This window comes from Cibotium barometz, chromosome 8 (assembly GCF_041138505.1).
Source record: "Cibotium barometz isolate CiBa-2024 chromosome 8, ASM4113850v1, whole genome shotgun sequence".
NCBI lineage: Eukaryota > Viridiplantae > Streptophyta > Polypodiopsida > Cyatheales > Cibotiaceae > Cibotium > Cibotium barometz.
This window is the reverse complement of record NC_141053.1, coordinates 62,275,509-62,290,188: the sequence shown is the minus strand read 5'-3', so window position 1 is coordinate 62,290,188 and position 14,680 is coordinate 62,275,509. Positions and strand designations below refer to the sequence as shown.

At 40.0% G+C, this 14,680-nt stretch overlaps 1 protein-coding gene across 1 annotated transcript; it reads right to left on the bottom strand.

The window, feature by feature from the left end:
- Nucleotides 1–10,753: 10,753 nt before the first annotated feature.
- LOC147636525 (phenylcoumaran benzylic ether reductase PT1-like) lies at nt 10,754–13,416 on the bottom strand. The gene is made up of 5 exons (XM_086801988.1): nt 13,052–13,416; nt 12,661–12,798; nt 12,327–12,567; nt 11,374–11,577; nt 10,754–11,127 (listed from the first exon to the last, which is right to left on the bottom strand). Exons 1-5 carry the CDS (start codon nt 13,232–13,234, stop codon nt 10,961–10,963), a joined length of 933 nt encoding a protein of 310 aa, XP_086658114.1. The 5' UTR covers nt 13,235–13,416; the 3' UTR covers nt 10,754–10,960.
- Between the last annotated feature and the right edge of the window lie 1,264 nt (nt 13,417–14,680).

Genomic DNA, 14,680 nt, shown 5'->3' with positions numbered 1-14,680 from the left:
GGGGCATGCCACCCTACATGAGAAAAGATTGGGATGTTAAACTCCTATTGCTTCGCCTCCGACTCTTTCTTCGTCAACCAGTGACCAGGATGTGTTGCTAGTCCCTTTGCCTTCTATGTGGCATTGGTCACACAGATATATAGTTTAGATCTTACATGGAAGGCATTGTCTTCTAGTCATGGTCTTCATGATCACATTGGGTTGGCAAAAATGTTTAGTCCCTCAACTTAGCAGGAGGAAATTTCATGTGCATCCTTGCATTAGGTGCACTATGACAAATTGTCTGACCTACATTGTTACAATTAACAAAAAAGGGCATTTACAATCAGCATTGAGAACCAACCATAGGCCAAATGGAGGCCCACGACTCTTATCCACTAGTTGTCGCCTAGTAATGCGCAATCATTCACACCTAAAGATATTGGTTGAGATTTTTTCCTCATCACCCAGCATCTATAGAAATCCAAGAGGAGTTCCAACCCTAACTCACATCAATTCCAGCCATATGTTCCTCAAGTCTCGAGCAGATCTAGCAGTAGCTATAGTGTGCCTTAATTTAGTAAGCATTCAACAGTCTAATCGTAGTTGAAGGATAAGATGGAGGTCATTGCACATCTACTTCAGCATTCATATTGCATACAATACATTCTTGTATCGCAATATTTGTGTACAATCATTAGTCAAATTTTCCAACATTTGTAAGTAAGAAATAAGTATTTGTATAGTTCATCGTGTATACGCATTCAATACACTTCCACACAACATAATGCGTTGGATAAGTCTAGCCATAAGCCCCCGCATGTTACTAGAGCATTGCAAGGTGCATTAATGCAACAAGACATAGATTCCTTTAAAAAGGTACTATAGGCTTCCTTCTCATCATCAGAGATGTAAACTAGGACGGTGAGGTGTGCTTAAATCATCTTATATTTGAATAATTGGATCCATCTAGCTTTCCTCCATGAAACTCACATTGCCATTGCATGCATGACTTTTTGATTTAGTACATACATGGCTTGCAACAGAGGTCTACAACCCCTTCTACCTCACAAACAACATACTACGAGAGATGAATGTTTATCTCTCACAATTTGGATGGACATTGTGATGTTATTTCACTACAAATGTTGATCATTCATGTATGCTTAGGTAGCAAGTAGTCCAAGAGCAATGTCACCTCTTTTAGGAGTGCCATTAACAATTTTAGAAGTGTCAATCAGATTTTGGTGGGTCACAATGAGCACTCAAGGAAGTAAACTTTGAATCTTCTTTTTTGATTGTGGTCAAAGGTTGATTGGAAAGCTACTGTGGATCTACTGCTTAGGAAAGTCCATAAGCTCCAGTGTTCACCTTAGGGTGCTGTATCTTTTTTGATACTTAATTTAAATTTCTTTGCATTAAAAAAAAAAGGTTGATTGGAATGCAATAGCTGGATTGTTCTACACACAAAAGCCCCTTGTTTTGATATTGACAGACAAAGTGAAGTTTGCAAAGCGCTTCTTCCCCTCAACTACGTTCCTTAGAATTGTCAAACCCAAAGTTTACAGACTTTGCTAGTCAACTATGGATTGCAACAAAGTGATTATTATAGTCAAAGTAAAAAATTCGACTTTTGACGATAGTAGAGAATAAGCTAAGAACATAGTAATATGGGAACGCATTCCTAGCTCACTTCTGGGAATCGTGGAACGTGTGAAATGTTCCTCCCAAATCTGAAAAACAAAAACAAAAAAGAAAAGCAAAATTGATGACGTGGAGTCCCAAAATCCCCAAATTCCCAAAAATTTGTGAACGATGTACGCGTGATCTTCTTCCGCCACTGAATCTGCAAATGCGACCTGTGACCTAGAGAGCGTACTGCTGGGAGACTACGCTTGAGCCTTGCGCCAAAAAATCTTGCTTCCATACGATCATGGCCTTCTTGCATTAGCCTCATTACATCTGAAACAGTCTGAGGTGGAGCGTGCCTTCCTGCATTCAGCCTCACAAAAAATGTTTGGTGAAAGCATGGCCCTCCTGCATTGTGCATCCCCCAAGGCCCATACGACTGCCTTGTTTCTTCACTTTGCTGCGTGGCCTTCCTGTGTGACACTTGGTTCTTGGCATTACTGCATCCTGTGCTACAGCTTGTGGTTTCTGCTTCGAGCCAAGAGTAGCAGGCTTGTGGTGTAGCTTGCAGCTTGTATCCAGCTAGTACGTTGTTTCTCCCCCTTCAAGAAATGCAGAATGGAAGTCGAGCAAATATGCATGTGCAGACGATGTGTTAGTGATAGGACATACATTGAAACTACCCATTGCCGTTGCCCATTGCCAAAATTCAGCCTCTCTGCGGATGATGCTATTTGCAAAAGAACCCTCGCGTGCCAGTGCCTGCCTATCTTGTTTTGGGAAGATGAGGAATGCTTGGTACTACGTAGGCAAAGGCAAGGACTTATCATGCGCTTTAGAAATCGCATGCCTGCTCATCAGGAAGATTGAAGTCTTTTGTGCCTGATTGTGGTGCTTTTTCATTGTATATAGGTTTAATGGCACCCACCAAGAAAGCTTCCCCCTATTCCTTTTTGCGGCAATACACCAGAGATCGCTCCATCTACAATAGCAAAGGTGGCGCAAAGAAATGGTGTTGTAGGTTTTGTAATCAAGAGAAGAGTGGTGGCATTGATCGTGTTAGAGCACACTTCCTGAGAGAGTCAGGCCATGGGATTGGAGCTTGCCCACACCCCCTTGCAGTTGTTGTTGATGCTCCCTACCTCATCTCAAGGAGTTGGGAAACAAGGCTTTGCAAATGCATCTGCTTCTATAGGGGTCTTTGCTTCTCTGGGCTTTGCCACTTTCCTATGCCTAGTGCTCCAAGGCAAAGCAACATACGCACCACTTTTCAGCAAGATCACAAGGAGGTTGATGCAGCAATTGCCAAGTTTTTCGCTGCTGGAGTTTCCCAAAAAGGCCAACAGAGTGGGGGCTCCTCTTGAGCTTGTTCACACGGATCTTTGTGGGAATGTGGCCAAGGCACCTTATTTTCAGCAAATGGTCCAATGCATTGGCGATTATGGTCTTACTTATGTGCCCCCCTCTTCAGAGCTTCTTCGTACATGGCTGTTGGAAGAGGAGAAGCACAGCATTGATAGAGCATTGGGAACCATCAAGGAGTTGTGATAGTTTAGTGGGTGTTCCCGGATGCCTGATTGATGGTCTAATGTTCGGAATAGGGCACTGCAAAACATTCTTGTGCAGTCAAGGGGCAAGGCTTTGTATTTGAATAGCTTTGACACATCTAGGGAGGTAAAGAGTGCAGAGTATTATTTCAGCATTTGGAGTGATGCCATATCATATGTGGGGGAGGACAATGTGCTCCAAATCATTACAGACTCTGCAGCAACGCAGGTCAGAGCAGGTTCGATGATAGTGGAGGCGTACCCACTCATATTTTGGACTCCTTGCACCACTCATAGTCTTAGCTTAGTGCTCAAGGACATGGGAAAGCTGCAATGGATTGCCCCTGTCATAGATGAGGGCAAGGAGATTGTGAAGTTCATTAGGACACATCACTACTCTCTTGCACTATTCAGGAGGCCCTCAAAGGTGGAGTTGCTGAAGTATCCTGAGACCCAGTTTGCTTATGCATATATCATGCTTGCCTGCATGATGAAGGTGAAAAATACATTGCGTCAATTGGTTGTAAGCAATGAGTGGTCACAATGGGCATTAAAGAAGAGGAAGAACAGGGAAATGAAAGCTAAAGTGAAACACTCATTCTAGGAAGTGCACATTTATGGGAGAATGTTGAAAGAATGGTTGTTGTATCAGAGCCCATTGTCATTATGCTGCGGCTTGTTGATGGTGATGCACCTTGTATGGGCAAGGTGTATGAGGGAATGGACCGGATGATAGAGAAGTTGGATTCAGTTGACATGCCTTCAGATGAGCTCTAGAGGAATGAGGTGAAGGACATATGCAGTGGAGGTGGGAGAAGTTAGCAAGCGTTGCATTGTGCGGGTTTTGTTTTGGATCCAGAGTTCCAGACTGTATGGCAGATGGCAGATGAGGAGGTGATGGAAGGATGGGAGACAGCCAAAGCAACTGATCTTGTCTTTGTGCATAGCAACTTGAGGGCATTATTGAAGTACAGGGAGGAATTGAAAGTTGAGGAGTACATTGGCTGGGAGGACCACAGTTCACCATCATCTACGAGGAGTGAGGCAAGCAGTGATGGAGCAAACGAGCTTGAGGATGAAGCACAAACCTGTCCCAACCCTGAGTAGACGTTTTATACAGCAGTGTATTTGAATTAGCAGCATATAATGCTGCTGTTTTCTCGGTCCTTTTTCAGTATATAATGCTGCTGTATTTTCAGTTTCATTTGCAGCATATAATGCAAGTGACTTTCAGTTCATTCTCAGCACATTTGCTGCATATAATGCTATGCCTGGGAGTTCATTTTCCAGCATATAATGCTACTTTTTTAATGTTTCAATATAAAATTGATAAATGGTAATCTTAGACTTTGTGCCAACAACTTTATAAATTATGGTATGTATTGGTCATATTTGAAAGTATTTGCATTGTCTCTTTTAATATGACATGGTGTTCCACCTGTTCCCGTTCTTTTGCTAGACGCTCCCATGTGACTTATTAGGCTAAGAACTTGGAGATCTTAGCATGCATGAGGATTTTCAATCGTGGATTAAGGAAAGCCTTCAAAATGTTGTGCAAATGCAAATAGTTAAGTTCCAGAAGAAAAGAGTGTGATGTCTATTTAAAGATTATGAATTTGGCTCCTTGATATGAATTTGGCTCCTGGGATAGCCTAGCAAGAGAACTATATTTCACAAATTGCCACGTGATGTGTGGTCTCTTGACAATTTGTTGCTTGCCTTGACCCTGTAGTCACAAGCAAGAAATTGAACATCGCTAATGGTTACACACCGTTGGGAAAAATGATGAAGAGCAAATGATTGAAAATTTCCTATGATGTCTTCACATAATCAAATGTGACTATCTTAGATAAGCCTATAAGGAAGGTATGCTTGATCACATTATTTCATGAGATGATCACTCTCCTTTGTTGGCTACGCCGTTTGGAATATGATGACGAGCAAAGGATTGAAAAATTGCTTAATGTCCTCACATAACCAAACTTGATTATGTCTTAAATAAGCCTAAAAGGAAGGTATGCTTGGTCACATTACTTCATGAGTTGATCACTCTCCTTGTCACTTTGAAAAAAAAAATTGCTACCATGTTGTGAGTGAAATCATTTTTTAGTCAAGGTACTCCCATTGATTGTTGGATCAAGAAGAATTTGTGGGTTTTGATTCCCACATGAATCGAGTTTAAGAAAGGTATGCTGGGTCATGTGCTTCATGAGTTGATTGCTTCCTTCTTTGTTGGTTGTCAATTTGTTGCTAAGATGTTGTGAATGAATACCTATTTAGCCAAAGTACTCCCCACTTGATTTTTGGATTAACAAGGATTTGTGTGTGTTGATTCCCTATGTATTTTGAACCAAACCCACTTTAAAAAACGAAAGCAAATCTATGAGGCTCTTGTGTTACACTCAAACCAGACTTTGTTTGCTACCACACTGTATAATGTGTCTTGTGTTTGTTCACAAGTCATCTCATTTTGATGCTCGGTTGCCATGTTTATTTCTGTCCTCATAAAACTAAACTATAAAGCACTTTTCCTATTCATATAGTAGGTGACAAGATGTGTCATTGTCTATCATCTCAAGTGTTAGATCCAATACATATCATCTTGTGTGCACCATAGTCTAATCTCATTTTCATAAACAAACTCATCATCAGCTCCCATCTTTGATGATCAACATAAACACCTTTGATGACTAGCTTTTTCTTCACTATCTTACAACTTCTATGATCTGTGAACTTACTAATCATAGGCTACCTATAATATTGCACCATAAAGTCTATAAGATCATCATCCCAATCTTTTTATATTATTATCAGAATCTCATACTCTCATTGCCATAATGCACCATCTCGTTTCATTGATGATTGAGCAAGAACAATTGAAAATGTTAACTGAAAGATTGAATGAGTTTGTGAAATTACTTATTAGATGTTTTTAATTGATGTCTCCAACACATGCTTGAGTGATGGAAACATACAAAATTTAAGGTGACACATGTAAGCCAAGATAGGTAAAATGTAGAAAGACATATGGAGGCACTCACAACACATAGAGGCACAAGTGTTTATAAATGTTCAATTTTTCAAAGCACAAAGTTTTAGCACCACAAGCGCCTCCAGCTTTGCCATTGGGAGTGAGGAAATTGACACAAATAGAAAAGGAACCTCCCAAACATAGATTTTACCAAAGGTTGCAAAGTAATAATGTCAAATGGAGACCATGCCATCGAAAGCAAAGTGCCTTTATTCAGATTTGTTGGAGGTAAGAGTTGCATTTTTGGGACATTCCTTCACATAGGTCAAGTTGCTAATCCCTTTGGAACCTCGGTTCATCAACCACCTTCCCAACTAGTTTGCATGTGACTAATTGAATTAATTGAAGGACATGCCATTGCAACTAGCCATTGTCTTTTGGTCAATTCTATTATGAATGAAGAGATCTCAAGTGGCCAATGTTAAATATTGAAAAGATGGAGTCCAAAATCTACCATTGTCTACAAAGTCTTGCAAGAGTTGGCATCAATTGGAGTAACAAAAGTGAATGATGAAAAAGTTGATCTCCCAAAACAACACCTAACTCCCTCCTTTATCACAAAATCCACTAACTAATATATAATTATACAATCTTTTTTAAACCAAAAAGGCATATGATACTCATGACTAAGAAATTGAAAGACTTTTGGGAAGCCTAGAAAAAGTTATATGTGTAAGACCAATCCCCTAAAGGTGTGGCTAGTGGAAACCTCTACCAAGCAAGGGACTCTCTTCTGAGATTTGAGAAGAGGCAGAATGGAGTGCCACCTAATTTATCTTCAGTAAACTCAACCATGTTGAAACTCCTCCTACGAATCTGAGAGTCTACTATTGGAAGGAAAGAAAATATGGTATAAAGAAGGTGTAATTTTAAGTGGGCTAAAAAAAAACCTTTTACATAAAGTAAAAATTGTAGAGTCAAACACAATTCAAAGCACAAGTAGATTGTTGAATTGTTATATGTGACCTTGTAATCTAGGGGATATGATGATTGTAGCCCCACCTCTCATGCCATTTGCAAGAGCAAAAAAAAAAAGTGATATTGCCACCAAGCAAGATCTTGCATCTAGTCCACTGTTATTTGTGAGTCGTGTGTCTAAATGAGCAACAAATCCGAATTTGAGATATAAGGATTGTACACATGTACTTGGATGCTCCATTGAAAGGATTGCAATTAAGGCCGTCAACATTTAAAGTGACAATGAAAAACCTAGACAAGAAGGGACAATGCACTGAGGATTGCCACTGGTCAAATCCAGGTCTCTTCACGAGATTGAGATAGGTAGAGCAATTGGTATACCCAGAGAGAGTAGGCTGTGTACCATAGGAGAGATTGAGATAGAGGAGACTTTTTGTGTCGATGCCAAGACTTTTGTGAGATTGGAGGATGCTACCATTGCCTCTTCTTAGAGGGATATAGTTTTGGTCCACTTACATGGCTCCTTTACTACTTTGATCAAATCGACATTGGCTTATACCTACTAGAGATGCGACAACATAGGGACACTCTTCTTCGACAGATCAGACAACGGCAGATGGAGAGTGCTACACTAACAAGGACTGACTGGAGACATAGGCATATCACAGATTTCTTCAGATCTGCCTTGGATATAGCGAGATGGTAGATGGGGAGCTAGTAGACCACCATGACAATTGGATTAGAGGTACTTCACGACTTCGGAGCCCATGCAAACATACTCAAACACGCACGATCAAGGTTCTCCCCATCACTGCTCTCCTTAGTGGGACACCCTACCCAAGGCGTCACCCTTGATATCGCTAACCGGGTACGACAAGCATGCAGGTCTCACCCACCATCGACACATACCACATCCTGCCAGCTAAATATTCAAAAGATCCTTGCATCCTATCAGGCCACTGTACTAGAGACACCAGTTTCTCTATGATGGATGCTCCAATGTACTAGTTTCTTTATGCTGGATCCCTTGATGTACATTGCTACGCAATAACTAGTACTTTAGATTAACTCTTTTTATAGTACTCAATCTTCGGCTTAGCTTGCCCGTGCCTCTTTGTGGCTTGTATGAGACATTCCTTTTTGGATATGTATATTGTCACATAGCCTTGTGAGGGCTTTTGCCGACATTAATCTCTCTCTCTCTCTCCATCAAGTTTAGCAAAACCCCTGTGGATCTTGGTGCTTAAGACTCTAGCTTATGTTGGTGGGTGTGTGGGTTCGATCCTTTGGATCATGTTGGATGAGTCAATAATGGCTCCTTGGGATTGTTTCTACGATGTTGAAAGAAATCGAATCAAAATACAGGCTATATAAGCCATCCTTCTCCATTAAGTTTAGTAAAACCTCTCTCTCTCTCTCTCTCTCTCTCTCTCTCTCTCTCTCACACACAGACACACACACACACACACACACACACACACACACATTAAGTAAATGAAAAATACAATCCATTAGACAAGTGAACGATAAGGAAAGCAAAAGGAGTAGGAATACCATGTAGTGCGTAATGTGTGATTCTCCCTAAGCATCAACCATAAGCTTTGTGACGTCATTCAACGTGGCTACACAGAAACATCTATCACTTGCCTCAACAAAAATTTGGCCAAAATGCATTCCAAGTGCTACTAACATAACACATTGGTACAATTATAATGTACTTTATGAGATTGTACCTAACCTTCATCAAGTAGGTGCACTAGGTCCTCGATGTAAGTTTTTATACCGGTTCTTTTTCACAAACATTTTCATTGTTTGGAACGAAACATGTCAGCCTCCCAAAATAAGTGTACAAGTTCCTTTGTTCCATCAATGATTGGGCTAGTGCGGTGTTGCTTTCAACATGCAACAAATGAGAATAGTCCATTAGCATCACCAAGCTTAGAATTCAATCTCAATCTTGCCTGATACAAGCTATGCTTAGGTGTTGAAATGTCCAATGTCCAACTGTTGGGCTCTTATTGGTACCCTAAAGGGTTATGTTTGTGGGAATTTTGGTACCCACACATAAGGATGTGGGCTACATGGATGCATGTGGGACAAGGGTCACCACAAGTTGGATGTGGATCAAATGATGCCACATAGCAGGCTTATGCCTTGAGACTCTCTACATAAAAGATATATCATTGTACTAATCATCAAGCATTGGATTGCATTCAATTTGAGTGTGCCATCCTATGTGTCCTTATCATGGAGTTCCTAGTTTGGTTTGATCATCCTTAGTTTGTACACTAATCCCATGTTGCTCTAGGCTTAGTGGCAATCTCATTCAGTTTCTTATCATTAGGAACTTGAAGAACTCTTGAGAACTTTGATAAGGGAATGGCTTGATTAGAGTTCATCAACATAGCAATTCATGTTTCTTCAAAGCTAACTCATCTATGGAAGTCCGTTGCTTCACAATGGCCAATGTGCGACACACATTTTGTATGAGGCGGGCTTGGACATTAGCTCTTTCTCTTGATGGTGGGTCATGAAGCACTTGCACTTGAGGACATATTGAAGTATTGCATTTAAAAGTTCACTTATGAGTTATGTACCCATGTCAATTGTCCTATCATTGAATATTTTCATAGTATCATTTGCAATCCTTCATTTTTGTGCTTCTTCAAGTTCATGCCACTACCCTCCCTCTTGTGGTTGATTTGTACCCACTTCTCTCTTTTCTTTGAAGCTTCATTATAATGATGTTTTGTTTATTTGCTATTGTAAGATCTCCTTGCCTAAATTGTGCTTTATGCATACAATTGAAGGATTTCACAACACACAAAATAACTCACAAACCTTTATGCTTCTATGCATGCTTCAAAGTTGCACATGGACTTTCTAGGCTTGAAATAAGCTAGAAACTTGCTTCCGAAGCTACATTTTGCCTCAAGATTGCAACCTTGCTGAAATTTTCTTTGAAAGAATCACTTCTTTTTGTTTACTTCGGTCATGCATTGAAATTGTTTAGTGGTATGCTCATGAGACAAAAAAACAACCAAGTGGTATGCTCCCCATTCACTATAATCAAGTCATTTTTTTCCTTTATTCTTCCCAATGCTCTCAAGGCAAGAAATGGTCCATCATATAAGAAAAACAATCGGAATTGACATTACAGTGAATTAGAGAGTGCCATGGAAGACAAAGATGTTGGTAGAGGCGAGTTTGGAAACAATGTGTTTGGGGGGGGGGAGAGAGAGAGAGACAGACAGACAGACAGACAAACAAAGGTTGTGTTGTGAACCCTGATGATGGACACATAAGAAGCAAGAGTTCACCTCTATGTGCGTGTGCACATGCATGTGCATGTGGATGCATGCGTGCATGTTTCAAATTCATGCCCATTCATGACACTAAAGATGTTAAGAAACAATATGATATATTTTTAGTTTTCATACTTGCATAAATAACACATAGATTTTGCACCTCATGAAATGATAATGGAGCCATGAGCTCTTATGGTAATTGGCAAACTTGAATTTTTTAAAAAGCAACCAAATCCTTAGGTATTTTATTCCTCAAGAAAATTTGTGTATACAAAGTTACCTATCTTCTTCTTGAAAATTAAGAAGAAATTTTGTATGCTTGCTTTCCTGTCAAAGTGTGATTTCAACCAAAAGGCACAATTCACTTTATTAAATAAGCAAGAAATATGACCATGGTTTCAATTGGTCACACAAACTTTTGATGGTAATCATCCACCTTGACTAAGAAATTGTTTATACTTGCCTTCCTATCAAATTGTGATTTCAATCAAGAGGCACAATTCAACTTACTAAATAAGCAAGAAATACAAATACATGGTTTCAATTAGTCACACAAAGTTTTGAAGGTAATCATCCACCTTGACATACTCCTCATCCGGATAAATATGGGATGCTTCCACATCATTTGGACGCATCTCCAAGTTATAAGTATAGCCCTTCACAAAAACAGCATGCTTCATTGCTATTGCCATGTTGTCCCATTTGGAAGGATCAACTGCATTTGAAAGCACACATTGTACAGGCATTTAGTAGTTGGTTCAAAGAAAGAGATAATATTAATTTACACTTAAAGAAAAAGCTCAAGTAAAAATACTTTAAGCTATTGAGTGCATTAAAAGGATTGATTTAATTTTTGAATATTATGAAGGGAGCTCCTTGAATGCTATGTTCATCAATGTGTAATCGCACGCACGAGAGAGAGAGAGAGAGAGAGAGAGAGAGAGAGAGAGAGAGTTCATACCTTCGACCATTCTAATCATTTCCTCGCTTGGAACAAAAGTTTTCTCCAATGTCTTTCCAATTTTGATTTCCCACAAGGCAACTAACTCATTTTGAGAAAGGACATTTTTTGGAAATCTTAGGTGTACAACCTTGTTCATAGTCCTTGGATCAACTGCAGCCTTGACAACTAATCTTCCAATATCTTCTTCACATAAATACACAACTATAGAAAGCAAGGAGATGATTTAGCCATTGGTAGAGCTTTAAGCAATATTAATGGCATGTTTAAGAGTTTTTGAGTTAGTTTGTACATTAAGACTTTCAAAAGAGACATTTTTCAGCATGTCTAAACTTAGTGGTAAGTTAATAGGTACCACAACCCGAGAAGGGCAGTAACTTGTTATGATTTCCATATTTACTATGAGAAGTGGTAGGCACGGTTGTTTTCAGCAATACTTTTGATGTTGCTTGAAGTACGAAAGCTCTTTGGTGGACAAACATTCTAAGTTCCAAAGTTAGGTGTTCATAAGGCAACAAAGATATTAAAAGCACTTTCTAACACAATAGGGACAAGTGACAAACTTGGTAGATGGCCTCAATGAGATGTTAACACATGGTCCAAGATCAACTTAAGGTTCAAAGGCATTATGCTTGTGACTTGAAGTGAGGGTGATATGAGGGACAAGAAACAAACTTTGTGGATAGCCTCTTTATAAGATTCAATGTTTGGAAGTGTGGTTCCACCACCTCATTCTAGGGATCATAGGCAAGGTATCATGGGGTGACTTAGATTGAAGTTGTTATTAGAGACACTTGGTACATAGCGTCTTGCACATGAGATAGTTTGGGAGCATCATGAAGGATCACTTGAAATGGGTCAAGAGTAAAGTTAGACTTTGAGTATGGGAATTTTGTGCATTTCATGCTATGTTTTGATCCACCTTCATAGTATGCATAGCCATGCGAAATTACCTTTGGTGTTGCCATCGCCATGGATGAGGACTTTATCTCTCGGAGGGCTAGTCATCCCCCCTGGCTGACCAAGGTTTCTCAAAAAATAGCCCGCGAAACAGAAGCTGCAAACGTATGTGTGTGGAACACCAGCTGCCTCTATGGAGCGGCGGATCTGGGCTTTCAAGTTGAACATTGGCTGTATCGACCAGTGAGCTTTGACACGATCCACGTCTAGCCCATATTCTGATGGCAGAAAGCGCTGTGCACAAGATGGTAAATCTCTTTAAGCTAAAGCTTCTGAAGGCAGATCGATCAGGAGCGGCAGTGGTATGTGGACTGGGCGATGTTTTACCTTGACAGTTCCAGCCTCCTTGATGGCTGCAACTATGTTGAGTTGATCCTGCAACTGCTGCATTTCTCTGACAGCGGAAATCACCACATCAACTTGCTTGATGGCTTCCACAAGGCTGTCCTGTTCTTCCAAAGAGCCCTACACAGGAAAAGGTAAAGCCGATCATTGCCATGATATAACAAGCGAAACCTCGGTGCTGTGAGTCTAGATCTCCCCTCTAGTCGCAAGAGAGCAATGAAACTTGAAAGTCCCGACTGGGCGATGTTTTACCTTGACACTGAACAAGAGCAAATGCAATCAAATATCTTGCACAACGTCAGCGACAAATCTGCCTTGCATTGAGCTATAAAACAAGGAGATCCGTGCATGCGTCAGTCAGGGAAGGGCTCACCTCTAAAATGGTGATTCCCAAAGCTCTGAAAGAGTCGATCAATTCGAGCTTGGCCGCTATTGTGGAAGATCTGACCAGAGCAAAAGTGGGATGGAGAAGAGCGATGCTCGCCTTGGCTATCCATTGCCCAAGCTTGCCAGTAGCCCCTATGACGAGAATCTTACACTTGGCCTCGCCCTCCATCTGTAATGAAAAATCAAAGGTTAAAGCAATCCAAGAAACATTTGAGTTTCTTACACCCTCTTTCCGCACGATTTCCCTTACGTCGGTGTAGACGCCCTATCCCTATCCATTACTTCTCTTTCCCGAAACCCTAATCACTTGGACCAGTTGCCAAGAGTGCCAAAGACACTCGACGACTGTAGCCACTTGGGAGATAAAGAGGGCAGGTAAGGATAGTGGCCGGGAGATAAAGAGGGCGACAACGTACCTAAGGAAAAAGGCGCAGTAGGAGTCTCTCTCTCTCTCTCTCTCTCTCTCTCTCTCGCATGAAATAATATTTAAAAATAAGATTTAAAATTTACCAAAATTATTCAAAAACCAACACCACACACACACATATAAAGTAAAACATGATATGCTATAAAAAATAAGCCTTAAAACTAGAAAATAAATAAAAATCATGGAGCAGCATCAGGGCTTATATAAATATATATATATATGTACATATATACATATATATCTACACACACACACACACACACACACACACACACACAATGAAAAACATTAAAAATAAGTTTTAAAATTTACAGATATGATTCAAAAAACCAACACCAAACACACACACACATGCATATATGAAGTAAGGAGAAATAAACCATGATATTCTATTAAAAAGTGAGTTTTTAAACTAGAAAATAAATAAATAAATAATAATCAAGGAGTAGTAGCATGGCCTATACACACACACACACACACACACACACACACACACACTGTGTGTGTGTGTGTATAAATCTCTCTCTCTCTCTCTCTCTCTCTCTCAAAATGAAAAATGTTAGGGAAAAAAACCCCCACACACACACAATTAGGGAAAAATAAACATAACATGATATTAATAACAAGTTCTAAAGTTAGGAAAAAAAATCAAAAAATAATCACACACACACACATGCACATAGAGAGAATATATAAGTACATATGTTCTAGCAACACACACACACACACACACACAAACTAGGAAAAAAATAAAAGCATGATTATATATATATATATATATATATATATAATTAAAGATGTCTAATAAATACTCAAATCTCTCTCTCTCTCTCTCTCAAAACATGACTTTGTAAAAACATTATATATGTTCTAGCAACACACACACGTTATAAACTAGGAAATAAAACATGCGCACATGCGGAGCATGGGGGGACCCACAAGGCTCGAGAGAGTGGGCCTCATAGGGAGGTGTGAGGTGGAGGGGTGCACATGCATGCATGCACACACACACTCACATGCACGTTGTCGTGACGTGGGCGGTGTCACTGGGGAAGTGCGAGACTTCTTGCTGTGAGAGTAGCTTCGAATCCCAGCAAGGAAACAAAACATATAACTCTTCAAGGGGCATAAGACATCTCCATTTTGGATGACATGTACATGTGTCAATTCACTTCAAACATTCCCAAT